Source organism: Manacus candei, unplaced genomic scaffold (genome assembly GCF_025592945.1).
Source record: "Manacus candei isolate 608988 ecotype Guabito, Panama unplaced genomic scaffold, ASM2559294v1 h1tg000035l, whole genome shotgun sequence".
Taxonomy (NCBI): domain Eukaryota; kingdom Metazoa; phylum Chordata; class Aves; order Passeriformes; family Pipridae; genus Manacus; species Manacus candei.
In genome coordinates, this window is record NW_026138083.1 from 8928667 (window position 1) to 8954731 (window position 26065).

Here is a 26065-nt window from a genome sequence, read left to right on the forward strand (position 1 = left end):
TGATGCCTTTGGGGTCTGGTAGTGGGGTTGCCAGGAGAGATGAGCGTGGGGTTGTGGACTGCCTTGGCTTGAGTTTGAGGTGGGTGGGTGACTCAGTGGGGTCAATGGGCACACTCCTGCCAAACACAGCTGTAGGACAACTGGGCTCTTCCCCCACCCTCAGCTTGTGGAGCAGTGAAGGCGAACGGGCAGGAAGGTGGCTTCCAGCAAGAGTGACCTGCTGCACAGCTGGGAAGCACAGACCTCAATGCCTCCCAGCCCCGTTAACCCCTCACTGCTCCCCAGCCCCGCGCCGGTCGCTACCTCCCCTTTCCCTCTCCACCTTCCCTGTCCTGCTGCCCTCCGAGTGCCGCACTGTGCCCGCGGTGCCTCACACAGCGCCCAGCCCCGATCCTGCAGTGTCCCGCCTCCGCCCGGTCTGAGCTCCCGGTGCCGCCCGCCCCGCGCAGCCGCGGTCGGTGCGGGGCCCGCGCAGGCGCCCGCGGGCCGGAGCGGCGCGGGAGCGGTGCCGGAGGTAACAGGGCCGCCCCGGCCCGGCCCCGCGGCGGAGGGAGGGCGGCGGGCTGGGCACAGCACGGCCGGCGAGCGCCCCGAGCGGCGCTGTCGCGGGCCCTTTCGGGGAGGCCTCGGTAGCGGCCCCCGGCCAGCCGGGGAGGGGGTGCGACAGCCAGAACGGGCCAGGCCGGACGCTGCTCGGTGCCCGGCGAGCTCTCGTTTGGCCCGCGCCTGGAAGGAGCTTTGCTGCTGCCGCTGGCGCGGCCTGCCCGTGCGAGCGCTCTCCGCGGTGATGGTAGCGCCGTGCCGCCTGCCTTTAGCGTGTGTGTCCCGGGCACAGGCCTGTCCCTGCACCGTGCTCCCAGTCCCGACTGGGTGATGTGCAGCGGAGCCCTCCAATACAGACTTGTACAGGCCCCTGGGTCCAGCATGCATGTTCCAGCTGGCTCGGGGAGCTCCATCAGCACACAGCCAAGGTGTTGCAGCTGAACTCCTGGGGAAATCTGCCGTTCCTGGGCACTGCTATCCGTGTTCCTGCCATGCCCATAGCCCATTTGGCAGTCCAAAAATTACTGTGTTCTGCCCTATTGTCTTGTTTCCACACATATGCAGTTTTCCAAAAAGAAAGCAAGCTACATCTCATACTTTACTAGACTGGCTGTATTAGGAACTTGTAACAACTGACCAAGAGTACAGCCAGTACAAAAGCACATTTTATTGGTTGCACTGCCATGTCATGAGCACTAGATTACAGATCTCTAGCCATAGCATGCCTCAGCCATCTCTCCCCAGCTCCTACTTCCCCTCTGCCTCTGCAGGCACATCTGCTGCCATGGTGAATGAGAAGCACAATGGCAACCTGCTCGTGCAGCTGGGACCCAAACTGCAGGCCCACCCGGAGAAGCTGCTCCGGCAGCGTCGAGGCCACAACGGCCGGCCTGAATACCTGATCCAGTGGAGTGTGATTAGCTTGGAAGAGAGAGCAGTGGGAGGCAGCAGTGCCTCCTGTGCAGAGACCAAGCCAGAGAACATCTCGATGTGGATGTCTGCAGAAGAGGTCTGTGCCAGCTGCCCAGCACTGCTGGGCAAGAGGGAGCTGGAAGGGCCGTGGGTGAAAGAGGAGAAGGCACCAAGTCCATTGGCTGCAGATGTCCCGCTGGACGAAGCCTCGCTGCTGGAGATGAAGGCTGATGTCAGGAGCCTGGTGCAGCGAGCCATGCGGCAGTTGGCCGAGGCCGGGACGCCCAAGTGCTCCATCCTGAACACTGTGCACGTGCTGAGCGCCTACGCCGGCATTGGCTCTCTGGCGGGTGCCTTCAGGGAGACGGGAGCCCTGGACGTGCTGATGAAGATGCTGTGCCACCGGGAGAAGCAGATCCGCCACAGTGCCGGCAAGATGCTGCGGACCCTGGCTTTGCAGGATGCAGGTGGGGGCTGCTGCTGCTCAGTGCCTCTGTGGAGGTGCTGCTGGGCAGCTGAGGGGTGACAGTCCTTTTGTGGGGGTGAGATGCCTGGGAAGCAGCATGCCTTGGGGCTTGTTGGCAAAAGGGGAAGAATCAGTCTGGATCTTCCAAACTTCCTCAGTTGTAGTTGTCTGGAGTGCTGTAAGAGTTAAAAACCCCTGACAGGTTTCTGAGCTGGGATGCTAATTAATTGTTAGGAGTGTTAAAGAATATTAGGGGTGGCTGTCTCCTCCAGCAGTCCCAGCACCTCTCCTGCTCTGCCACTAGAGCCCAGCCTGAGGAGTCTGGGGTTCCTCAGCCTGAGGGGTGCAGCTGCCGCTTTCCTGTTTGCAGGTTCAACCAGTAGCAAAGCTATCCCAGAGCACAGACACATGCAGGACACTGACAAGGCTGGGCACGGACAGTGGTGCCATCTTCAACAGCACGTACTTACGAGACTCACATAAACACAAGCACAGACAGCCATGTCCCCTCCTGCTCTTCGTCCAGCCGAGACAGAAGGTCGCTCCTGCCAGCACACACTGCACTTTCCAGGTTCACAGTTACACACACATTCATGGATCCCTTGGGTTCCAGCACGGCCCCTCTGTCTGTCCTGCACCTGTGCCTGGATCCAAGCTCGCCTACCAGCCTCAGGAGTCGCCCTGCTCATCCATTTGTCAAGCTCGATGCTTGCTGACAAACATAGAGCACTCAGACACTTGTTCCTCCCACAGTCCACATTTCACAAGTCCCTTGGGACTTCCAGCACAGACCACCACCTGCCTCATACCTCGGTCTGGACCCAGGACCTCCTACTTTCCAGCTAATCCAGCGTGAAGTTTTGCTAACAAGTTAAATGCACACTCCGTGCCCAGCAGGACTGGGGAAGATAGAGATACTCGCCCTTTCCTGCTGGCACCAGGCACTGCAGTCCTGCTTCAGCTGCTGGTGCTGACCTTCCAGTAGCTTGCCTCCCTTCCAGTAGCTGTATTTTGGGACACACACTGTTCGGTCCCCAGTGGCTGATGGCCGAGGACCCTCCCTGCTCCAGTCACTAACACTGAGAGCCTTGCACTTGCCCCAGTAGCTGGCACCTCAGACCAGGGACACCTACACCCTGATCAGACTTGAGTAGCTTGTACTGAGTCCACTGTACGCCAGTCTTCCCAGTAGCTGGCTCCAGGCTCAAATCCGTGAGACCCTCCCCAGGTCCAGAGGGCAATGGCATTTCCAACTGTCAGTCTCTCCACTTGCTGACTCCACAGGGCTCCCACGCCCCCAGTTAGGCTCCAGTTCCTAGTACCGAATGCAATTCACACAGGTCTCACCAGTAGCTGGCACAGAGTGCTTGCAGTACACACACGCATGGGGCAGAGAGAGTTAGAAAAGATTTAATAAGAGGACGTAAAAAAGTAGGACAAACTGTGTCAATGAAGTACAGGGCTGTCAAACAAGTGCACTGGCTAGCCATGCTTTAAACACAACTGGTGCCTTTTATATTCCTTTCTGTGCACCCTCTTTTGTGTTCCTTGCCAATTCCAATTACTCAGATAATCTTACTGAAAAATAATCATTCTTAAACTCCAGATGTCCTTACTAATTATTGTGACTGACCAGATTTGTTTCTCCTCACTGCCTCCATTAGCATTTGTCAGTCACGTTTGTGATTCTTTATGTTATCGTTTATGGCTTCCTTCTTTCACTTTTTGCAGTGAAAAGGTCCTTGACTAGATACACTTAGAGGAACAGACAGTCTCCTTCCGCATACCCTTGCAATGAAGACTGGTACCAAGGGGCTTGGCAGAAGCCTGGAGGATAGAGGCTGGTCCTCACCCAGTTCTCTCATTTAAGAGGAGCTGCCATGACTTGGAAGTGCCTGATGAGGCTTGGGTGCACCTGGAAGGTTGCTGGTTGTGGTGTATCCCACAAGAGATCTGGCTTTCCCTGTCCTAGTGTCTGAGTTCATGCAGCTCTGAAGTGGGGCAGATGAGGGGCTGATTGAGGTTAAAACTTCTTTTCTTCCCTGGGGCCCTGATCTGTAGTCAGTTATTTGGGTTGCTGCTTTGGGTGAATCTTGCAGCTTCAGGGGTAGAAAAAATACATTGTGGAGCAAAATGTTGCCACTCCAGATGGAAGGATAGAACATGGTTCAGGTGACAGGGAGCAGCAAAGCTGTTCCTTGCCTGTGGATCTGTCTCTCGCAGGGAGGGTGGGGTGCGGGTTGTCTTTATGGGGCCTGAAGAGTTTTTGTTGCTGTTGCAGAGAGCCGGGCCTATGTCCTGCTGTCCCTGAGCCAGCAGGATGGCATTGAGCAGCACATGGACTTTGACAGTCGCTGCACCTTGCTGGAGCTGTTTGCTGAGATAACATCCTCTGAAGAGCAGTGCATGTCCTTTGAGGGGATTCACCTTCCACAGGTAGTGGCAGGCCCTGCCAGCCCTGGGCCTGTGGGGCTTCAGGGGCCAGGAGGGGTGGGAGTGGAGGGCCAGGGCGGTGTCCTTGTTTGGGACAAGAAGGTAGTTGGAGTTGGGCAGCTGAGCAGGACTGGCTATTGGGAGAGCTGGCACAGGATCTGGGCCTGGCGTGAGGCTGGCAGTGGAGGAGGGGCACATGGAAGCCTTTCTGTGAGCAGGGAGACGAGGGTGGGCTGAGAGGTCTCTGCTGCTGCCAGCTGGTCCAGAGCTCTCCTGGGATCCTGACTGTGGATGAGCTGGTGGCTTGGAGAGAGCTGGGAGCTGGAGGTGCTCTGCAGGCTGAGTCTGACAGCTGTGCTTGTTGCAGATCCCTGGGAAGCTGCTGTTTGTCCTGGTGAAGCGCTACCTGTGTGTCACTTCTCTCCTGGACAAGCTGAGCGGTGGTGTGGAGCAGGGAGAGGAGCAGCAGGGGTGCGCTGTACTCAGCCTGCTCCCTGAGCAGGGGAGCCGTGTGAAGCAGGAGTTTGAGTTCAGCATGGCCATGGCAAACCTCATCTCGGAGCTGGTGCACGTGATGGGCTGGAACCACAACCACAAGCCAGAGCTGTCACCTCAACAGGAGCTCCGGCCTCGCACCACCCGCTCCATCTTCCATCAAAAGACTCCAGCCAGTACTGCTGCTGAAGCAGCCCCTGTTTCCCCACCAAAAGAGCCCATCACCTTCAAGACACGCTCAGCCTTCCCGAGCCGCAGCAGCTACGTGGACTACGTGCAGGCACACCTCACGTGCGGCATGCGAGTGCGCATGCTGGAGGACTATGAGCAGGTCAGCGCGGGTGACGAGGGCGAATTCCGCCGCAGCAACGACGGCATGCCACCCGTGCAGGTACCCTCTGCTGGGGGCCAGGGGCTGCCAAGGGGCCTGTCTGCTCTGTTGGCTACAGGCTGTTGTGCAGCCTTCCGTGGGGACAGTGGGGTTAGGTTTCCCTTTCCTCATCTGGACCTCTGTTGGGCTTTCCTCTTCAGGTGTACTGGCAGGCCCTGGGCTGTACATACTGGGTTCACTGGCACATGGTTGAGATGATTGGCCCTTCAGAGCAAAAGGAACTTGAGGGCCAGGAGAAGGTGAACAACCTGACACAAAAACACAGACTGAGAGCAGGTGAGCAGCCTATCAGTCTCCTTCCAGCATGTTCACCCTCTCCCGCTTCCCCTCCCTTTCTCTCAGCAGGCTGGGGATCTCTTCTACCCAGACAGTCCATGAGTTCTTTCCTTGGGGAATGTAGAGTACAAAAGAGGATGGGGGAATTGGCAGAACTGACAGTGCCCTTCCTTGCTCTGCTCTTCTGCAGTTGCACAGCCATTTTTGTGCAAGCCCTTGGGAGGTCTGTACTCCCTGCCTTACCTGGGACAGCCGCCGACCAAGGCTGCAGAGGCCCTGAGCCGTGCCGAGTGGTGGGAGCTGCTCTTCTTTGTGAAGAAGCTGGAAGCACAGGAGCAGAAAGAGATCACCTTTCTCATCCAGCATGACCAGGGAGAGCAGGTATGGGCCAGTGCCTGCAGTGGGGAAACGGGAGGGAGAGAGCGAGGGAGAACATTAGGGAAAGGACCAGGACCAGTGGAGATGGCAAACATGAGCTATGCAGGGACAGACTGAATGGGGCAGAAATGGGACAGAAATGGGAGGGTGAGCGGGGATGGCAAAACCATGGGGAGCTTGTCCCAGCAAAGCTATGAGGGGAGATGAGAGGAAATGCAGTCTCCCATGACTGGAAGAGTGACTGTCCAGTGAGGTTTGGGTAGGTGAGGCAAGGCCATGGGGTCATTCTACCAGTTGCAGTTGGGTGGTGAGTGCAGGTGGGAGGTCTGGGCTGGTGGCAGTTGGGTTGGGGACAGCCAGGGTGGCACTGGGAAGTGGCCCCAGGGACCTCCAACGGTGCAGCCTTTCCATCAGTTCTGCCACTGGCTGTCACAAGGGGCATGAGGGCTGTGGCGAGTCCAAGATTAACTTGGCCCCATTGGTCTGGCTGTTGGAGGTGGATGAAGAAGCCTTGATCCAGCTGTCGGTACCTGCGGAGCTGGCCCAGAAGGTGCTGCAGGTCTTGGAGAAGCGGTGCCAGGGCAGCACTCTGCGTGACCTGCGTGGCTGCCGCGTCTATGCCAGATACTTCCTCAGTAGGGGAGCTGAGCAGGATGGTGGGGGGAGCACCGCAGTGTCCTCAGAGGGCAGTGGCTGCAGGAGCATTGGCCGTGAAGCCACGATGGCCAAGGCAGCAAAGGAAGACCTTTCTGCAGCCGCAGTGCCGCCCCAAGCCCCCAGTGTGGCAGTGAAGTCCGATTCCCAGCTGTTCAGCGAGCTCCTTAGGAGTGAAGGGCTGTGCTTCCCAGAGGTGACGGAGGAGCAGATCAAAGGTAATGTCCTGCTATGTGCTGGGGTGCACACGCAGTGCTGGAAGTGGCACCGTTGCCTCAAGAAAGGAAGGTTCTGGGCAGGGCATGGGGGGCCAGGCAGCTGGTGGGGTGCCTGTGGGTGCTGGTTTTGTGAGTGCATGGCACCCTGGGAGCTGCTGGGGGTGTTACTGCTGCCTGATGCCTCCCTCCCTCTGGCCAGTGTTGGGCAGCTCCAAAGGGGTGAGCGAGAGCGGCTCGTTGGCCGAGATTGCAGCCATGGTGGACGTGATCGAGAGCAGCAGCTCAGCGGTGGGGCTGCGCTTAGCTGGGCTCAAGCAAATCTTGAAGATCCTGGAGGAGGAGCCCAAGTCCGAGCAGCAAGTTGGCACAGCCCAGGGCAGGCTGGGGACCGGGAGCGCTGGGTGAGCCGTGGGGTGCTGCACACCCCTCCTGCTGCCTGGGGAGGGCTGTGTCGGCACGGTGGGGGACAGTACTGGAGCTGGGAGTACCGGAGGTGGCAGTGGGAGTGTGCAGACTGGTATGTCCCTGCATGCTTGGCAAGAGGAAAGTGGATTTTGTGTCCCTTTGTCTCAGGCAGGCTCATTCCTTGGGCTGACCCAGCTGAGGCAGAGCCGTGTGGGCAGAGAGGAGGTGGCTGGCAGGGCCCAAGGTGCTGGTGTGCCAGCGGCAGTGCCAGGAGGCTCCTCCTGAGGTATCCTTTCCCGAGCAGGGAGAAGCTGGTGCAAGTGGCAGTGGAGCTGCTGAGCACTGAGGTGGCAGAGAAGGCGCTGGTGGCGGTGACGCTGCGGCTGCTGGCCGTGCTGATGGCACAGCACGACTGGCGTGTGCCGTTTGCCACGGAGGGTGGCGTGCGGGCCGTGCTGGCCTGCATGCAGCAGCACAGCTCCTCCGCCCTGGTGCAGCAGGCTGGCCTGGCGGTGAGTGGCAGAGGGGATGCTGTATGTGGGCAGGCAGTGTGCAGGCTCACCCAGGTGTGGTGGAGATATCCACTGCCCTCTGGACCGCTGCTGACTTCGCAGGCCCTGAAGGTGCTGGTGGGAGCTGCAGATGGTGAGCCAGGAGGTGGGAAGTCCTTGTCCTGGAACCATGCTGACGTGCAGATGATGCGGGAGATCTTTGCCAGCATCGGCTCTGCCTCCAGCGAGGGCTCTGCCAGTCTGCTGAGTACTATCCCTGCTGCCCTGAGCACCATGCAGAGGGTCCCAGGGTAGGAGCAGAGTGCAGACAGCAGCTGGGGCTGGGGGGACCCTCCACAGTGGGGAGGAATGAGCACGGCAGGCAGGCGGCTTGTGGGTTCAGGGGAGGCTCTGTGCCTGGGGGAGGAGAGTGCCTGCATGGCTTCGTCCCTGCAGGGGCTCCTCAGGAGTGCAGAACGGCTTGCTGGTGGTGAACATGCTGATGGATGGGCACCGGGGCCTTGCTGAGCAGCTGGCGAGTTGCGACCTCCCGGCGGTGCTGCAGAGCTGCTGGAGGGATGGGCAGAGCAGCGGCTGCCCTCATGCGGTGCTGGCCCTCCGCGCCATCAACCGCCTCGCAGAGCACGGGTTGCCCCTGGGCCTGGAGGCAGCAGGTACCGCGCTGCCCATCCTCCCCATGCCACGGCTCCACGGGTGCCACAGGCAGGGATGCCTCACCTGCCAGGGCAGAGCACCCCGAGATGCTGCTGGCTCTCAAGCTGGTGCCTGAGCTGGGCCCATGTCCTTGTCATGGCAGGCAGAGAAGCCCCACTGGACCTGAAGGGTGTGCGGATGCTTCTGGGCAGCCTGGAGGATGGTGCTTTGTCCAAGGAGGTGGTGGTGGCCCTGGAACGGCAGCTCTGCGGTGAAGGCCCTGTCCCCTCTGGGCAGGTGGCCCAGCTGCTGCAGGACCACAGCTGCTTCAGGCTGCTGCTGCGCAGCTTGGAGCTGCTGGGGGTGGAGAAGGCTGTGAGCCTGAGCATCCTCAGGTGGGTGCAGGGGGATTTGGTGGGGGTCTGGGGCCCCCTCAGCAGGCGTGTGAGTGCTGATGGTGATGTTGGGGAGACACGGCACATGTTTGCGGGTCCTGGTGGGGGTGTTCTTCACCAGGGGCAGGGGCAGGAGCACCCCAACACATAAGCAGGTGCTGATTGGGTTGTGCTGGGTACAGGGCCATGTGGGGACACAGCAGGATGTGTCTGGGTGCTGGTGGGGACATGCAGGGGCAGCACAGAACGAGCCTGGCTGCTGATGGGGTGTCCGAGGTACAAGGGGAGCCTTGGTTACCAGTCCCTGAGAGGTGCCTTCCAAGTGGGGCAGGGAAGCAGAGCTGCCTCTGGCACTGCTGTCCATGCGCCCTCTGTCGCTCAGGATCCTGAACAAGTTCCTGGACAGTTATCAGGAGGATGTGCTGCCCTGGCACGAGTGTGTGGAGCCCTGTGTGTCCTCCCTGAGCACCCACAGCAGCAGCTGGGAGGTGAGGGGGCCCTGGGACTCCGGGCAGGCAAGGGCAGCTGTGCTGGCTGTGCCGTGCATTGGCCAGGCCCAGCATTGGTGAAGCAGGTCCCAGCCTGGCCTTGTTGTGTCTAATGTGCTGGGAGAGGTGGGGAGCAGCTGTCCTGGCCGTGTCCTGATGGCCACATGCCTGGCCAGACTCTGGTGGGCACTGGTGCAGTCGGGGTGGGGGGGATGGAGCTGCAGCACCTGCATCTGGGGGGGCCAGGGGAGTTCTTGGCACCACCCCTGCTGCTCAGGGCTGTGGCTCAGCAGGTGCTGCAGGAGGTCGTTGGCTTCCTGCACCGCCTGGCCACTGCCAGCAAGGACTGTGTGGTGGTGATGTGCCACGTGGGCACCCACGAGGCTCTGTCCAAAGCCCTGGAAAAGCACAGTGGGGTTTCGTCGCTGGCGCCAGCCCTGCTCAACCTGGTGATGGACTGTGAGAAGTACACCAGCCTCTACAGGAAGCTGACAACCAGAATCTTGGCTGGCTGCATCCAGGTGGGCCTGGGGAGGCCCAGCTATGCTGGGACTCTGAGCCTTAGGGCACTGAGGGACAGCCTTCTGCTCTCTGCCAGCCGCAGCGCTGCGGTGGGGGAGGGGAGAGGACCCAGGCCCCCCAGTAAGCGCCTCACTCCATCCTGTAGCTGGTCCTGGGGCAGATTGAGGAGCACCGCCGGAGTCACCAGCCCATCACCATACCCTTCTTTGATGTCTTCCTGCAAAACCTGTGCCAAGGTGAGTGCTGGGAGTGGGAACTGACCCCTGTGCTGGCTTGGTGGCTGAAGGCTCTGTGTGCTCTCCCCACAGTGTCCAGCCTGGAGGTGAAGGAAGACAAGTGTTGGGAGAAGGTGCAGGTCTCCTCCAACCCGCACCAGGCCAGCAAGCTCACAGACAGGAACCCCAAGACATACTGGGAGTCAAATGGCAGCACTGGCTCCCACTTCATCACTGTGCACATGCAGTGTGGTGTGGTGATCAGGTGGGGTTGGGCCAGGAAGGCTGAGAGGGCTGTGTATGGAAGAGAGGGCTCTGGGGATCTGTGCAAGCCCTGCCATGGTGGCCCCTGTCCTGAGGGTAGCGGGACATGGACAGCAGTACGTGGGACTGTCGGGGGTCAGGGCAGGGGGGTGGGAACAGCTGGGCAGCCCTGTGTTTGCTGTGCTGCAGGGAGATGAGCATGCTGGTGGCCAGTGAGGACTCCAGCTATATGCCATCCCGCGTCGTGGTGCTGGGTGGGGACAGCCCTGCCACCATCAGAACGGAGCTCAACACAGTGAGTCCCCATGGGAGTGGCAGGCTGGTCCTTACTGTGCCCTGTGGAGGTCTGGCCCTGGTGTGAGGCCCTGCATGGTGCTCACTGGGAGGTGGGGATGTGTAGGAGCCTCCTCTGGCCTGTAGGCTCCAGTGGGTGCTGGGGAGGTGGGCACAGGCAGTCTTGCAGCCAGTCTGCAGCAGGCTGGTGTGCTGTAGCTGTGAGCCAGGAGTGGGGCCCTGGTGGGGGAAGCCCCGATGCTGTGCTGGGGCTGCTGGGATACAGAGGAGATGCATGGCGAGTACAGAGGCTGTGACTAAAATGAGGGGTTGGCCGTGGGAGGGTGTGGCATGCTGAGGGCTCACTGCCTGCAGGTTACCATCCTGCCTTCAGACAGCAGAGTGATCCTGCTGGAGAACATGACCCGCTTCTGGCCCATCATCCAGATCCGGGTGAAGCGGTGCCAGCAGGTAGGGGAGCAGGGGCCAGGCCAGCCAGCTGGCAGTGTGGGGTGTCAGGGCTGTGCCTGAGGAACTGAGGGTCATGCTCTCCTGTAGGGTGGCATTGACACACGTGTGCGTGGCATCGAGGTGCTGGGTCCCAAGCCCACTTTCTGGCCCGTCTTCAAGGAGCAGCTGTGCCAGCGGACATTTCTCTCCTGCACTGCCCAGGCTCACGCCTGGGGCCAGGAGATCTGCCGGGACCGGGGGCAACTGCTGCAACTCTTTGGCAGGTGAGTTGTCTCCTGGCTGTGCTATCACAGGTGTCCCAGGGCCCCAGGGGGTGTTGCTGGCAGCTTGCGAGGGGACTGCGGGGCTAGGAAGGGAGCAGCTGGCTGTCCTGCCTGGACAGGGAGGGGCCCTCACTCCTTCCTGGCCACCAGTGCTCCCAGAGGGCCAGGGCCACCTGAGGTTTCCCAGGTTTAAGCTGGGTGTGTGGACTCGGTTAACCCACCAGAGAGGGGTGCTGGTTCCCCACAGGAGCTGGCACATGCTGACATGGCAGAAGTCGGCCAGGCGCAGCAGGATCTCATGGCCACAGGCACTGCAGAGCCCCCCAGCTTGGCCCAAGGGCCATTGCGAGCAGGTTCCAGGGGCAGCAAGGGGCCCTGGCTGGTGGGTGTGAGTGGGGCCATGAGCCGTCATGCCTGGCAAGGGGCAGAGCAGGGAGCAACCACGGCACTCTGCTTTCCCACGGGAATTCTCCCAGCCATTGGCACCATGTGCTGCCTGGTTGCTGTTGCAGACTGAACCGGGCGCTGCAGCACGAGCAGGGCTTCGCTGACCGCTTCCTTCCTGATGACGAGGCAGCCCGGGCATTGGGCAGGACGTGCTGGGAGGCCCTGGTGAACCCCTTGGTGCAGAGCATCACTAGCCCAGGTACCCTGCACTCTCTGGGGCCCATCCGTGCTGTGCCCCAGGCAGAGGCAGCTGGCTCTGAGTCTGGTTGGCCTTGCAGACCCTGATGGCATCAGTCCCCTGGCCTGGCTGCTGAGGGAGTACCTGGAGAGTGTGGAGCCGCCCCGCCGTGCCAGGGGACACAGGACTGCCTTTGGATCCTGTGTGCGGCGCCTGACCCAGCTCCTGGTGCACGTGGACCCTGGTGGCCCAGAGCCGGAGGAGACAAGAGCAGCTGGTGAGCAAGGCACTGCCCTCCCGTGGGGCTGGGCTGATGGTGGTCCAGGATGTCAGGCTGTGGCCGTGGGGCTCGTCTTGGGAGGGCTCTGTGGCACAGGAGGCTCCTGAGCCAGGAAAGGCTTGTGGTCATGGCCCAGCAGTGGCCATGCCTGCCCAGTGTCCCCTCTGACCTGCTGTGGTCGATCAGTGTGTGGGGCCTGTCCACAGAGCCACACTAACCCCAGGGTCGACCCTTGGCAGGTGAGAAGACGGGGAAGAACAAGGAGGTGCTGGCCAGGGCTGCAAAGGCAGTGGTGAAGTCGAGTGGCCTGTGGGGAATCTCTCAGTGCTGGCGTGGCGTGGTGCAGCAGCAGGTAGAGCTTGGTGGGGTGGCCGGGAGGGGCATGTGGGACCCACACTGGGTGGGTGGAGCAGAGAGTGAGGCCTGGCAGTGCCCTGGGAGCATGGGGAGGGCACAGGGCTGTACCAGGCCTCCACAGAGCCCAGAGCAATGTGGGAACAGCTCCGCTGCACTTGCCACCCTGGCATGGCTCAGGTGTCAGCCAGGCCCTACACCCAGGCTGATGCTGCCAGGCCAAGAGCAAGGTACAGTGTCAGACCCCTGATTTCCTACTGGGCTGCTGCTGTGCCTCTGTCATTCCCTCACAGATCCTGCCCAGCCCTCTCCACAAGCTCTTGGCAGCCTGCAGCAGCAACAGGGCCCCGAGTTGGCCCCTGGCTGGGACCCAAGGAGTCAGTGTTGGCAGAGCAAGGCTGGAGCTGCAAACATTCCCACAGGCACATCCCGCTGTGGGGCTCACCCCTCTCGCTCTGTGTCCCACAGGTACAGCAGTTCCTGGAGGCAGCAGGGCAGGTGCCAGACCTTGCAGAGCAATACTGCGGGCTGTACCAGCGCCTGCGCAGTGCCACAGAGGAGCTCTTTGGGCAGCAGGCCGCCTTCATGCTGGCCCTGGGCCAGGGCTTTGCAGGGGCTTTGCTGCAGCTCTCCTTCCTGACTGCCCTGCATGTGAGTTGAGGGAGTGCGGCACCGGCACCGGTGGCCCCAGGCGGGCGCAGGCTGGGGAGCTGCCCTGGCCCATGGCCTTGGGGCGAGCTCTGGGTGGGTGGTATGCTCGTCCCCACCGAGCCACAGAGCCCTGTCCTGCGGCAGCCCGGTCCCCAGCTGCGGGTGTGTGGCGCTTATCATGGTGTGGGCCTGGCCCCGGCACACGTGTGCCTTGGGCTGGTGCTTGGGCACCCTCGGCTCCCACCTGAGAGTGCCAGAGCTTCCCAGCTGCTCCCCCAGGGGACATTCCCCCAGGCCTGCGCTGTGGCCACCCTGTGAGTCCCCTCCACAGCTAGCCCTGTTCCTCACAGGTGAGTGAGCAGTTTGCCCGCTACCTCGATGTGCAGATCCAGGAGCTCCGCAGGGCAGCACAGGGCAGCACAGGGCCGCTGGAGCGGCTGCAGCAGTTCTTGGAGCCCTTTGTCGTCTTCAGTGGCCTGGAGCTCGCCCACAGCTTCGAGCACTTCTACAGGTGAGGGTGCTGTGTCTCCGTGGAACCAGGGGCCTGGTGCAGGGTGGCGTGGCGTGGTGGGGGAGCCTGGCCCAGTGTGGCAGTTGTGCTCCCGCTTTGCTTTTCCTGGCTCTGGTGTGTGGAGGACCCGTGGGTGCTGCCAGTCTGCAGAGGCACATTCCCTGCACACACATTCCCAGAATGTGTGTGCTGCCAGGCCTGTGTGGCATGGGGTGAGGCCGGGGCTGTGTCTGTCTCCTGGCGGGTGGCTGATGACCACAGGGCCGGGGCCCACCCCTGACCTAATGCTGGCGGCTGTGGCAGGCACTACCTGGGGGACCGGCTCCTGACGCAAGGGCCGTCTTGGCTGGAAGGAGGCATCGTGGAGCAGATCGGGCTGTGCTTCCCCAGCCGCTTTCCCCAAGATATGCTGAGCAACTTGGCTGAGTCAGAGGAGCTCCAGCGGCAGTTCTGCCTCTTCCAGCTGCAGGAGCAGGATAAGCGGCTGCTGGAGCTGGACACGGGCCTGGATGAGGTGAGAGGGTGGGGTGGGGAGGTTGGAGACCACCGGCATTCCTCATGGGGATCCTGGAGCCTGAGCTGAGCCACCCTCATGTCCCCATGCCCAGGTGCTGGAGACAGCCTCGGTGGCAGATGTGCCAGAGGTGAAGGTGCTGGCCCTGTCCCCGCGCTGCTGGCCTGTTTCCCCACTCTGTTACATGGATAACCCTGGGAGGTTTTTCTCGGCAACACTGAGCTCCCCCCTGGATGAGTTTGCTGACTTCTGCCAGCAGAGTGAGTGCTGTGGCAGTGGGTGTGCGTGTGGGTCTTGCTGGGGCCCAGACCCTCCCCAGCAGCTCAGCCAGAAGTGGTGGCATGCTGGCGTGGGCTGGGAGTGCTGGTCAGGGCTGGTCCCTGGCCCTTGTGCTGACACTGTCCCTGGCAGGCCAGAGCCAGCTGGGCTGGGAGTGCACGAAGCCCCAGCGATTGCAGTGGACGTGGCTGGGCCACGCTGAGCTGCAGTTTGGAGACTGTGTCCTCCACGTGTCCACGCTACAGATGTACATCCTGCTGTGCTTCAACAGTGCTGAGGTAGGAGCTGGGGCCACAGAGGGGGAGGGAGGCAGTGACTGCCAGAGCCTGGCAAGGCTGTGTCCTCCCTTCCCTTCCAGTGGGGTCTCCAGCAGCATTTGGGGCACAGGACACCCTTGGTGTAGGTCTTGGCCAGCCATTCACCTCCCATGCCCTGCTGCAGGAGGTGACTGTGGAGGCCCTGCTGCAGGCTACAGGGCTCCCTGCTGACCTGGTGCACCACGCGCTGACACCGCTGACCCACGGCCAGGGCGTCCTGGTGCAGAGCTGCACACTGGGAGGTGAATGTGGGGCTGGGGCACCCCTGGGGAGGTGCTGCTCTGAGCCCTGAGTAGGTGCTGGGCTTTGGGGTGCACAAACTCGTACGGCAAGTGAGTAGGCTGGGGTGGGTCTGTCTGGTGTTTCTGGGGGTGCGAGTCTGTGTGCCAGGTTGGGGCCATTAGGCCAGGTGTAGGGTTGGGAGTGGTGTGTGGGGCTGGGGCTTGGGGCCATGCTTGGGGTGCGAGTCAGTGTGGATGGTTGTGTCTTGGGTCTGTGTGTGGGTTGGGGACAGGGATGGGGTTGTGTGCGTGGCTGTTGCTTGGGGCCACGTGTGGGGGACAGGGCTGTGGCAGCCAACTGTGGGGGCAGCAGGAGGAGGCCCAGGTTGGGTCCAGCAGCCACACGTGTGTCCTGGGGCTCCTTCAAGGCCCTGCTGGAGGCTTGGCTGACCCTGGGTTGGGTGCTGGCTCCAGGTGCACTGCGGCTGAACCAGGTAGCCCTGGCCCAGGCCTCTGGCCACTACCTGAGGCTGCTGCCTCAGCAGAGATACCTGCAGACAGAGAGGGCTGAGGTGAGCGCCCTGGAGAGGAAGAGGAATGTCCTCTGTTGCCTCATCACCCGCATCCTCAAGGTGGAGAAGCAGCTCCACGTTGACAACCTGGTGTTCAGGGTACGAAGGTCCTGGGGGGCAGAGAGGGGCTGCATGGGTGCTGTGGCACACTGCAGTGTGGGGCTCCCTTGCTGCCATAGGTGATTGATGCCTGTCAAAAGGGTGAACTGGGGCCAGGTGTGCAGTTTCTGAGCTTCTGCTGCCACAGCGTGGACGTGCTGTCCTGTGTCCTGCACCTGTTGAACCAGGGCTATCTCCGGCGCCAGGAGGGGAGGCCTCATGTCTTGGAATACATCTCTGCTGAACCCACAACACCCCCCACTTCCCAGGTCCAGCCACAGGTTGCCTTCCAGACTGTAGAGATCAAGATGGCATCAAGCCTGGCCTCTGCCGAAAAGAGAAAGACATTTTCCACATTCAGGTAGATGAGGACCTGGTTGGGAGGACTCAGGCTGGGGCTAGTCTGTTTCTTCCTTGTGGGTTCTATTTAAATAAATGAGCCAAGTGCCATCCAGTCCTGGTTCACAGTCTGTCAGAGAGCTCAGCTGGCTCATGGCTGGGAGTGTGGTGAGGCCACGTTGCTGTGGTCAGGCAGCCCTGACTGCTGTGCTTGCTAGAGTGGGTGTAGTACCTGCACCCTGCCCACATTTATTCTCCCCCAGCTGTGTTTGGTCATGCCCTGAGACATGGGGACACACACACCCCCTGCCATAATGGTACCAGCATTAATTTATTAAAATTAATCCTGAAAAGTAACCGTACAATAAATTTAAAAAAAATAGAATCTTGTAAAAAAAAAAACCCAGGTGCCCTCATGCCACACCTCCAGCTGGCAGCACCCTGGGGTAGGGCTGGTTGGGAAGGGATGGGGGAATGAAGAGGACAGCCTCAGCAGCAGGGCTGCAGGGGGACTGGAAAAGCTGCTGAGGCTCTGCTGCAGAGGGCATGGCCAGGCACAGCAGCATGAGGCTGGCAGTGGGGCTGGCAAGGGGCAGCACAGGCGTTGCGGGCCCTGCTCAGCACCTGCCCCCTGCAGAGCAGTCTGGGTGGCTGCAGCGTGGGGGAACCTGCCTGGGCCCAGCCCAGCTGGGGCCCTGGCTGGCTGCAGGGTGGCCTGGCAGGTGCATCTGTGGAGAGTGAGGCCCAGAGCCCTTCCTGGGGCCCTGCTGGCTGGTGCCAACCCTTGTCCCAGGCTGCTGTTGGGGGTCATGGGAGGCAGATGGCATGGTGCCCTGGCTGGTGTTGGAGGGTGCGTGGACCCAGTCTCACTGGCCTCACCTTCACGGGTCTTGGCCCACAGGGTGGAGGTGTGGTATCCCCCCTCCACAGAGCAGGCAGGGACTGGCCACAGAAGATGGGGACAAGAGCATGTCCATTTCTCTGTCTCTTCTTGCAACCCACTGCAGCTCCATTCCAGGAATGCCCCCATGTATCACACACTCTTCGAGTAGCCAAAGATACCCACAGGGAGGTATTTCACGTGTGTTGGCCACTGTGCTGCCAGCTGGAAAAACTTCACATCGTTCCACTCCACCCCATCTATGGAGACTGAGAGGAGAGGGTGCAGTGAGGCACAGCCCTGCCACAGCCAGCCTCTGCTGCTTGGTCTGCCCCCCTACAGCCCCAAATGGCTTATACCTTCCCTCACCTCGCAACATGGTGTTCTGGTGCTTGGCTGTGCAGATGAGGCGTGTGATCCCTTCGATGACTTGGCTTTTGGGTTCCAAGTCCTTTTCTTTAGGTTTCTTGCTCAGGAACATCACTAGGGGCCAAGGCCAGACAAGACCAATGTTAAGATGTCCCCACCTGGCACTGGGTGGGAGCCTTGCCCCAGGGCTGGCTTATTGACTGGCCCCTCCTGGGCCAGCTCTCAGCCCTGTCCTCCCTCCCACGCTTTTTGCAAAGCACTGTGGCCCCACAGCCAGAGAGCACCCAGAGTGGGCTTGGTTACCTTTCTTGTTTTTCTCCTTGGTGACCACAGTCATGGCCATGGTGCTGGGGGGCACCAGTTCCCCTGTGCCAGGGATGCGGCTGACCTGGAGTGAGCGGAAGTTGCTCTTGAGTGTGTTCTTGATACCCGTCTCCCGCTTGTCACCCTCCTTCTTCCTGTCCAGCCCTTGTGTTGTCCAGTAGTCCACCTGCAGGCCCATTACCTCCACACCAGGGCTCAGAGACCTGGGCAAGATGGGCAGCACCATGTAGCACACAGGTGCTGCCCATGCTCCTCTCCTTCCCAATTGCCCAGCTGCAGCCTGCCCAGGGAGCAGCAATAATACTCCTACCCCAGCCCCTGCTGCCTCAGGCTAAGTGTGGCTTGCCTTCTTACCCAGCACCCGAGAGGCCACTGCTGACAGACGGGGAGGGTGGCGGAGTGCTCACGGTCTCCTTGCCATAGGGAGCTGCTCCACTGGTGGCTGGCGCTGAGCTCAGCAGGGAGGGGGTACAGACTGTGGCATCATCCGAGTCCACTGCGAAGGAAGAGTGCGGGTTGTGGGGGCTGGGGGACCCCAACAACGGCCTCCCACAGTGGAGAAGAGAGCTGGGCTCCCAAGGACTCACCAGAGGCACTGAATGACTGCTCCACCAGGCCCACCTTCACCACCTGCAAGGACAGATGAGTCAGAGGACAGCCAGCATCAGTAGGGCTGCGCACTGCCCCTCTCTCCTCAGCCCCAGTGGCCTGCTGGCCCCTCAAAACACTCACCCCCACAAAGGGGACAAACTTCTGGCAGGAGTCCTCGTCGGGGCTGGAGAAGGAAGAGAGGTTGGTCAGGGTTTGGGTGTGCTGAGCACCGAGTGCCATGTGACTATCCTTGTGCCCAGGCACCCCCGCACTGGCAGGGGTCAATACTGGCTCACAGCCACTGGCACAGTCTCCTCTGCCCTCCCTCCCATGGGACCCCCTGTCCCCAACATGGCAGCACAGGGCACACTACACAAGGAGGCAAGGAGTTGTCCCCTCCAGTGCTGGGAAAGGGCTTGCATGCGGGAGGGCAGCCCTGCCCCACTTTGGGGTCACGGCTCCTCTGCACAGCAAGAGGGATGGACGCACATGGGGGAAGGTGGGGGGGGCCAGGCAGCGGCACAGCAAGCACAAGCCAATACCTGATATAAAAATCAAAATAGAGACTTCTCTTCCTTGAGTGCCAGAAACCAAGAGAAGGGAGAGGTGAGAGTGCAGCTGGAACACGAGCGTCAACCCCCGGGCAGCACAATACCAGCTTGCAGCCCCCACCCAGCCCATCCCAGTCCTGGCAGCTGGTCCCCACCACTGGGACTGTCACAGCCACAGATGCTGGAGGGGCCGAGCACACCGGGAGGTGGCAGGGAATGGTGCTGCTCTCACTGTGGAACCCCAGCTCCCCTCAGCACCACGTTGCTTGTCAGCGGAATGCTGAGCCTCACTCACTTGTCTCATGTCCCACATCCCTGTCCTGAGCACAGCCCAGACTGGGGCCACATGAGGGAGGACAAGTGTCCTGGCGACACGCTCACCTCTTCTGCTTGTATGTCAGCATGGCCTCAGAGATGGGAAGCTGGTGAGAGAGGCTGGCTCCAGCGATGAACTGGGCAACACGGCCTGCAATGTCCACAGTGTCTGTGGGCACAAAGAGCCGTGAGGGCCTCAGTGGCAGCTGGGCTCACCATCAGGGCACTGCTGATGCCACCCTGCCCTGCTCCTCACCTGCGGTGGGTGGCTCAGCCCTGCTGAACAGCTCCCGCCATGCCGTGTCCAGGAAGAGAGTGCTGTATTTGTTATCCACTGAGGCCAGGTACTTGGCCAGAGGGTGAGAGCCTGTGGGTAAGAAGGGCAGCATTGGCTCCAGGCAGGGGAATCTGGGGAGGTAGGAGAGGACAGCCCTGGGAGCAGGCTCACAGTGGCTCTCACCCAGCGGCACAAGAAGAAAGCGAAGGTAGTTGAGCCAGTCGGGTGTCTTGCTGGCCAATTGCTCCACAAAGAAACGGAGGACAACACTCAGGTAGCTCTGGTCCCCTGCCACCACCACCTTCACCGGGGGAGGCATATGAGAGTTACAGTTACAGCTGCCAAAGGAAGAGAAAAGGAGACCATGAAGGATGTGTAGTGGCTCAGCAGGTGGGCCAGGGGACATGCCCTGCCAGGCCAACTGACAGAATCCCATTGCTGAGAATTTCCAGCTTGCTGTGCACTGCCAGGGGCAAAAGCAGCACTGGGATACTGGGATACCGGGATACTCCACTTTCCCCAGGTCTACACTTGTTTCTACAGTAATATCCACAACCCCAAAAGGTCCTAATGAGCCCTGGGGAGCCACGGCCATACCGAGCCCTTCTCTCAATTCATATGGTGCCACCAGGCTGAGCCCAAGCTGTACTCACTATCGCTGGATGCGGGAGACAGTGGTGTTGAAGGCTGCCTGGATGTCCGCCACGGAGCAGGTGGATACGACCAACTGCTTGTGCGCCTGGAGCTGCTCACTCACGTACTGCCAATGCAGAGAGCTCAGGTTAAGGCACTCTGGGGGCATGGCTGTGCTGGCCAGCAACAGCACTTGCCTGCCCTGGCCCCCCCTGCCCTCTGGGATAGAACTGGGACCCCTGTCCCCACCCATGCCATGTGGGTAGGCTGAAACCATCAGGTCATTCATGGCTGCATGCCTGAGCATCCCTGCTCCTCCCAGCTCTGCCCTAGAGGCTGCCTGCCCCAGCCCTCTGCTCTCACCTTTGAGCACAGCAGTCACCACCCTTGCCATGGCAAGGGCAAAACCGTCCCAAGAACCAGGCTGTGCTCCTTGAGATAAGTGGTTTGGTCCAGAGACACTCTGATTTAAATTCTGCCATCCCACAGCACGGCCCAGCTATAAGCTCAGTCCACCTCTGCTCATTCCCTCCTTTTGCTCTCCCCCACTGTGGCACTCCAAAATCCTTCTGTGTCTCTTCAGGTGTCTGCATGCAGTTCAACAATTGTAAAACAGGCAGTCGTGCTAAACAAGGGGGCTTAGAAGATACCCGATGGGGTCTGGAAGTGGGCATTGATCCTTTTTTCCCTATCCAGGACAAGTGCCAGAGCAGGAATATGTCAAGAATGCACAGCCTGAGTCAAGACTTTACCACCCTTACCGAGAAGCCCTTTCTTCTGCCATAAAATTTTCCAGCACTGTTTCTGGATATCAGATGTAGCTGCAGGATCCTGAAGGGGTCTCAGAGGTGTTTTGTCTAACTGTTTGCATGTTTGCACATACGTACATGTCCCTGCTCACCTTTAGCGGTCAACTCCTCCAGGTATGGGGGAGGCAAGTGCTCATCAGGGGCTGGGCCCAACCTCACAGGGACAGTCGGCATGAGGCAGGAAGGCCTCACATGCCCCCATGTCTGGAGACCCCAGCTCTGACAATGAAGTTAATGCTCCCTGGGAATGGCAGGCAATGTTCTTCCATCTCTCAGTGGGAAACACCTCTGCTGCTTCCCAGGGCCTGGTGCCCACAGAGGAAGGGAGCCTTTTGCCAGGGCATCCAGCAAAGTTCTGACCCGTGGGGTTCCTGGGAGCCAGGACCAAGCAGTGAGGGCCCAAGGTACAGTCCACTAGCCAGCCTTTCTGGGACTGAGCTGCTATGTGGCACGTGACAGAGGAGACACATGCGACTCTTCTGTATGTGGCTCAGCACTGTGTAAATGCATTGTCTCCCTGAAGGAAGGGCCACGCTGGGGGAGAGGAGGACACAGCTAGTGCCATTTTCCCTAGGACACCCTGCCATGGTTGGGAGAATCCTTGAGGCCCCTGCTTACAGCTGTCCCTATGCATCCAGCTCCCATCACGCCTACTCACCTGCCCCTGCCACTCAGCGACATTCACCAGCACGATACTCTCGGGGAGCTGCTCGTCTGAGACCAGGATCTGGTTCAGCTGATCGTAAACAGACTTTCGGGGCACCTATGACAGCATCACCATGAAGGTTAACCCCAGTCAGCCGCCTTGGACACTGCCCATGGCTGAAGACCTGGCAGAGCTCTCAAATGAGAAGCCTCCAGCTGAGACTGTTCCCAGGGCCTCACCTGGGTGCTGTGCCACGAGTCTGGAGAGCTCTCACTGTCCAGGCTGCTGGTACGGCCACCCTGTCCCTTTGAGCTCTGCCGGTCCTTCACAGAGGTGCTGCGGGGACGCCACAACTGCTTGCTCTCTGCCTTGCTGTGAGTGAGAAGCAGGAGAGGCAAAACTGTTGATGAAATCTCATCTCCACCAATCCCCACTCTCTCCAGGGAGTCAGCGTGGGCCCATGCAGCCCCAGCATGGGGCACAGGCCTGCCTTACCTGGGGGACACGGCACTGGGGAGCTCAGCTTTGGTCCCAGGGCCCAGTCTATCCACGCTGCCCTCCCTCGTGGCAGCCTCTGTGGGGGCCAGCCGTGGACATGGCTCCTCTGCAGCCAGCTCCTGAGGGCCACACACAGTCACTTCATACACACTCCTCTCTCTGCTCCTGCAGGGAGCAGCCCTGCACCCATGGATGCCCATCATCCAAGACAGGCCTGGAGAGCCAAGGCTGCAGGGCCTCGAGAGGACTGGGCTGCATCTCCTGCAGACCCTAACATTCCCTCCACTCTTGCCGCTCTCCAGCACAATATACTTGTCTTCCCAAGCCCTGCTCCCTGGCTGGTGGGCACTCTTGGTACTCCAGAAAACAAGGTGGGGCCTGAGAGAGCTCCACATCTCATAGCCCATACTCACCACTGCAGGGATCTCCACTCCTGGCTCTTCCTGTGGTCGCTGTGCTCCTGGCTTCCGCTTGTCTGCCTCGCCCTAGGGGACAGGGAGTGGGGTCAGAGCAGGATGGAGCATGCTGAGCAGGGAAGGTGCCAGTGACCCATACCTGGCCTCACAGAACACATGCTCCCACAGGGGAGCCCGGCGTCCCCCTGGGACCAGCCCCAGAGGATGCCCCCCATCGCTACCTGTCTGCCTGCGCTGGGAAAAAGAGGAGGAAAGAAGGAAAGGAGCAGCCCCAGGCAGGTGCTGCCAGGAGCTGTGGTCTCAGAGTGCAGGCACTGTGGGGGTGCTGGGCTGGCTGGGGAGGGAAGGGGGCAAGAGGTGGTGGTGATGGTGGTGGTGTAACTCACAGGGCTGCCCGACTCTTGATCCTGCCCTTTCTGGCTGTGCAGACTGCCGATCTCAGTCTGGGAACCAGAATGAGAGACTCCCTCAAAGAAACGCCTGCAGAGAAACAGACAGACGAACGAACGGACAGACAGACAGACGGGAGAGAAAAAGGCAGGAATAAGAGAGGAACAAAGTCACCATGATCCCAGCACACCCCCACCAGCCTGTCCCAAGCACAGAGCACTGTGGAAAGGCCCCCAGTGGGACACAGGGCCAGACACCCAAGTGCCCAGGCAACTCACAGGCTAGGAGCAGACCTGCCAGCAGTGCCACCTGCAACCCTGATGAGCTGAAGGAAGCATCCCTATCTCCCAGCCAGCAGTGCTTTCTCCCTCAAGTGATCCCCTACCCCTGCAGTGCAGGTGAGGAACTGCCACCATTTCACTGGAGTATAGTATAGTCTCTGTAAAACCACAACTCCAAGATACTGCTGAACCTCTCTGCCTCCTCTGCACCATCACAGCTTCCACAGATTTCTGCTACCTTCCCTTCTGCTTCCCCATTTTCAGGAATGGCTCCTTGCCTCTGCCTGCTGCTTCAGCACACTTCTAACCGTATCTTCCAACTTCTCTTTCTGCTTTCCCCTTTCCCAAGGCTCTGAAGATCACAGTATTGCACACAGAACCACACCTCAGCACAGTACTTAAATCTGCCTATTTTTAGTCTCTGAGCTGACCTTTTGGTAGAGCTGCAGGGTGCAACTCCAAGGTCCTGTTTCCAAATCACCATGGTCAACAGAGGAACTCTCTTGGGGCAGCCAGGACAGTCTTTGCCACTACAGTGTGAGCTTCCACCTCTGCTTACCCTTTTTCCACACATTATTTATTTGCCAAGGACCCCCTTCATATCCTGTGGGCTGCTTGAAGACCAGTCTTTAGGAAACAAGCAGGCTCTATCACTGAATCTCACTTGCCAGTTTTCCCAGGACCTTACAGCAACCACAGTCCATCTGCAACGTGTGACTTTCCTGCAGGAGACTTGAGCTAGATTCCCTCTAAGCTGTGTGTATGTGTTCATTAACTCCCAGGAAATGTTTCTCCTGATTCGCCTAGTGCACAGATGGGGATGTCAAGTTGCAGGTTTCCAGGGATGGCCACAGAGGCATAGAGAAGTTCTTCTGTTAGGACTCTATCAGTTTCTTTCTATTGTTTTCTACTGTCCTCATCTGGACATATCTGCAGCTTTCTGCAGGATTCCTCCTCATTTTACTTTCCTTTTAGCATGCTTCCTCCTTTGTATACAGCACGCTGTAGTGCCAGGTATGACAGTATTTGTCAGGTTTTACTGCTACTAAAAGGACATTCCATCTCTGTAAATATATGATGGTTCCCACTGCAGGGCAGCTCTTCAGCAGCAGTGTTTATACACTGGTTGGGACAAGTCAAGGCTCGATTTTCCCCTCACTGGCTCAGTGACCAGTTGCTCACGACATGTTTGTTTACCAGAGCTCCAGATTTACAGTCACAATTGTACTCTGATGGGACATTTTCTCCAGGTCACACTGGGATAAATTATGTCTCCTGTTAATAAAATATCTCTTCTCTCCCCTAGCCCTTCTGAACAGTGTCCTTCCATTTTCAGCAAATTTATTCCCCTTCTTCCCCATTCATTTTCTCAGTCATTTATGGAGACATTTGTTCCTTCACCTTTGATCTACAATCAGTTGGTCTAACTATTAAGGACTTACCTAACAGCCTCAGTTCCACCTCCAGTTTTGCCCAAGTGCAGGAGCAGCCTACAGCTGCATAGCCTCCCTGGCTGATCAAAAGGATAGCTATCAGCTCCCAACACCACTGGCCCAATCCAGGGCACCAGCAACTGCTCACCATTAAGGACTACCTTAATGCCCTTGCTCCACAGAGACCTTCACAGCGTCTAGCAAGGCTGTCTATGACAATAAATCCAACATGAGGATCACACCTCGAATTTACAGGTTGGGCTGGAAGGTCTCACCAGCTGAGAAGGCTATGCAGGAACCATGGGAACCATGAAGTCTACATTAAACACCTTGGCAGTCAGCTTCCACATCTCCTTAGAAAAAGTACAGACACAGTAATGTGAATTCAAGGGATATATACAGCACTGCCAGAAACTGAGGCACTAGAGACCAAACCAAGCCAGGGACACTTTGTGAACAGGCTGAAGAACACGTCAAAGCCCAATAGGCTGTCCTTCCAGAGTCAGCACCAAACAGCCCAAGAAGACTCTAACAACAGGTACCAGCAGAAACCAGTGCTCACTCTGGGATGCTGTCCCAGTGACCAGACGTTTGCAAGTAGAACCAGGTTGGAGGTCTTACATTTAAATACACTCAACAGACTTTTCTTACAGTTTCACATAGTTCACATACATAAAGCGTTATCTGACCATCTTCCTTTTTCTCCCACAGCACCTTTGTTTCCTTTGATGAGCGACTATGTGAAACTCCTTTTGGAGTCAAGCAGATCATCTAAGCAGCTCCTTGTCCACGTGTTTGCTCTCTCCTTCACAATGACTTGCGGGTTTGTGAAAAACATGACTTCTGTCATGTCCCTGTTTTTTCCCCAGTGCCCCATGGGTTCCAGAATCCAGCAGATTTAATTTCAAACAGTTTGCCTACAGCAAACCAAGTCTGCTACTCCTGCTAAGTACCTTCAGCAAGGATACCAACTAAGCCAAATTATATTTAAATACTATATATATATATATATATATATATAATATATATATTTACATGGCAGGGAGGTTGGAACTAGATGATTTTTAAGGTCTCTTCCAACCCAGGCCATTTTATGATTCTATATATAAAATCTATAGAAAAAATAATGTCAAGTGAGCTTGGCTTGGCTAGAAGAGACCCAATGCACTATGAGGCAGTCAAGTAGAAAGACAGTAAAAGGCGACCTTTTCACAAAAAGACAGCACAAAAGCAGAAGAGCCGTGAGCAGAGAGGCCGGGTGATCGCAAATCACATGGGAGCAAAGCCTGGTTTCACTGCATGGTCCACTGGAGACTTCTGTGCCAAGTCAGCAGTACTTGGCAGAGCAAGTCAAGTCACCAGCGCCTGGGGAATGGGATGAGGAACATTGCTGATGGTTGCTAGTCACGTTTTCACAAAGGCTGGGAACACAGCATGCACATCTCACAGGGACATAAAGACTGGCCCAGGCAGTCACTAAGTGCTCATGCTTCAGTGCGGAGAGCCCAGAAAACACCAGGACTGTTGGCAGAAAGATATGAAAGCTGGGAGCAGCCGGGGCTTAGATCAAGTAGGTACTCTTCCAGCAGACCAGTGTCAGATGCTGGGCTGGCAGAAAAATGAGACTAAGTGTGAAAGAAGATGGATTTTATGGGCAGTTTTGAATTTATTAAACAGGATATG

The 26065-nt window shown here is 58.9% G+C and overlaps 2 protein-coding genes across 8 annotated transcripts in view; one reads left to right on the plus strand and one right to left on the minus strand.

Annotated features, from left to right (window-relative positions):
* The first annotated feature begins 434 nt into the window (after window positions 1-434).
* On the plus strand, window positions 435-16084 carry LOC127473397 (cullin-9-like). Of its 5 annotated transcripts, none has more exons than XM_051792925.1 (30): window positions 435-514; window positions 1314-1922; window positions 4203-4357; window positions 4722-5240; window positions 5381-5516; window positions 5707-5897; window positions 6391-6766; window positions 6966-7167; window positions 7476-7683; window positions 7786-7973; window positions 8119-8336; window positions 8480-8711; window positions 9094-9199; window positions 9493-9720; window positions 9867-9957; window positions 10030-10201; window positions 10390-10495; window positions 10849-10944; window positions 11032-11207; window positions 11720-11853; window positions 11933-12109; window positions 12352-12464; window positions 12935-13117; window positions 13468-13628; window positions 13932-14142; window positions 14237-14402; window positions 14554-14699; window positions 14863-14980; window positions 15434-15630; window positions 15711-16084. In XM_051792925.1, the coding sequence occupies exons 2-30, from the start codon at window positions 1328-1330 to the stop codon at window positions 15993-15995; spliced, it is 5886 nt and encodes a 1961-aa protein (XP_051648885.1). In that variant the 5' UTR covers window positions 435-514; window positions 1314-1327; the 3' UTR covers window positions 15996-16084. The 5 variants fall into 5 exon arrangements, with proteins under 5 accessions (XP_051648885.1, XP_051648888.1, XP_051648886.1 ...); XM_051792928.1 differs by having other exon boundaries at window positions 15900-16084; XM_051792926.1 differs by having other exon boundaries at window positions 4722-5180.
* A 197-nt stretch (window positions 16085-16281) lies between these two features.
* Window positions 16282-26065, minus strand: part of LOC127473398 (phosphofurin acidic cluster sorting protein 1-like) — a 60045-nt gene continuing 50261 nt past the window's right edge. Inside the window, exons 10-25 of one of the 3 annotated variants that reach the window (XM_051792930.1) lie at window positions 22665-22758; window positions 22276-22347; window positions 21860-21981; window positions 21604-21736; window positions 21377-21481; window positions 19930-20036; window positions 19460-19614; window positions 19256-19366; window positions 19066-19168; window positions 18676-18708; window positions 18275-18317; window positions 18130-18172; window positions 17897-18038; window positions 17522-17745; window positions 17219-17332; window positions 16282-17118 (exon numbers count right to left, since the gene is read on the minus strand). In XM_051792930.1, coding sequence (XP_051648890.1) covers window positions 17003-17118; window positions 17219-17332; window positions 17522-17745; window positions 17897-18038; window positions 18130-18172; window positions 18275-18317; window positions 18676-18708; window positions 19066-19168; window positions 19256-19366; window positions 19460-19614; window positions 19930-20036; window positions 21377-21481; window positions 21604-21736; window positions 21860-21981; window positions 22276-22347; window positions 22665-22758 — 1717 coding nt within the window. In that variant the 3' untranslated portion in view covers window positions 16282-17002. The remainder of the gene's footprint in view (window positions 17119-17218; window positions 17333-17521; window positions 17746-17896; window positions 18039-18129; window positions 18173-18274; window positions 18318-18675; window positions 18709-19065; window positions 19169-19255; window positions 19367-19459; window positions 19615-19929; window positions 20037-21376; window positions 21482-21603; window positions 21737-21859; window positions 21982-22275; window positions 22348-22664; window positions 22759-26065) is intronic. The other 2 variants (XM_051792932.1, XM_051792933.1) reach the window with 2 other exon arrangements.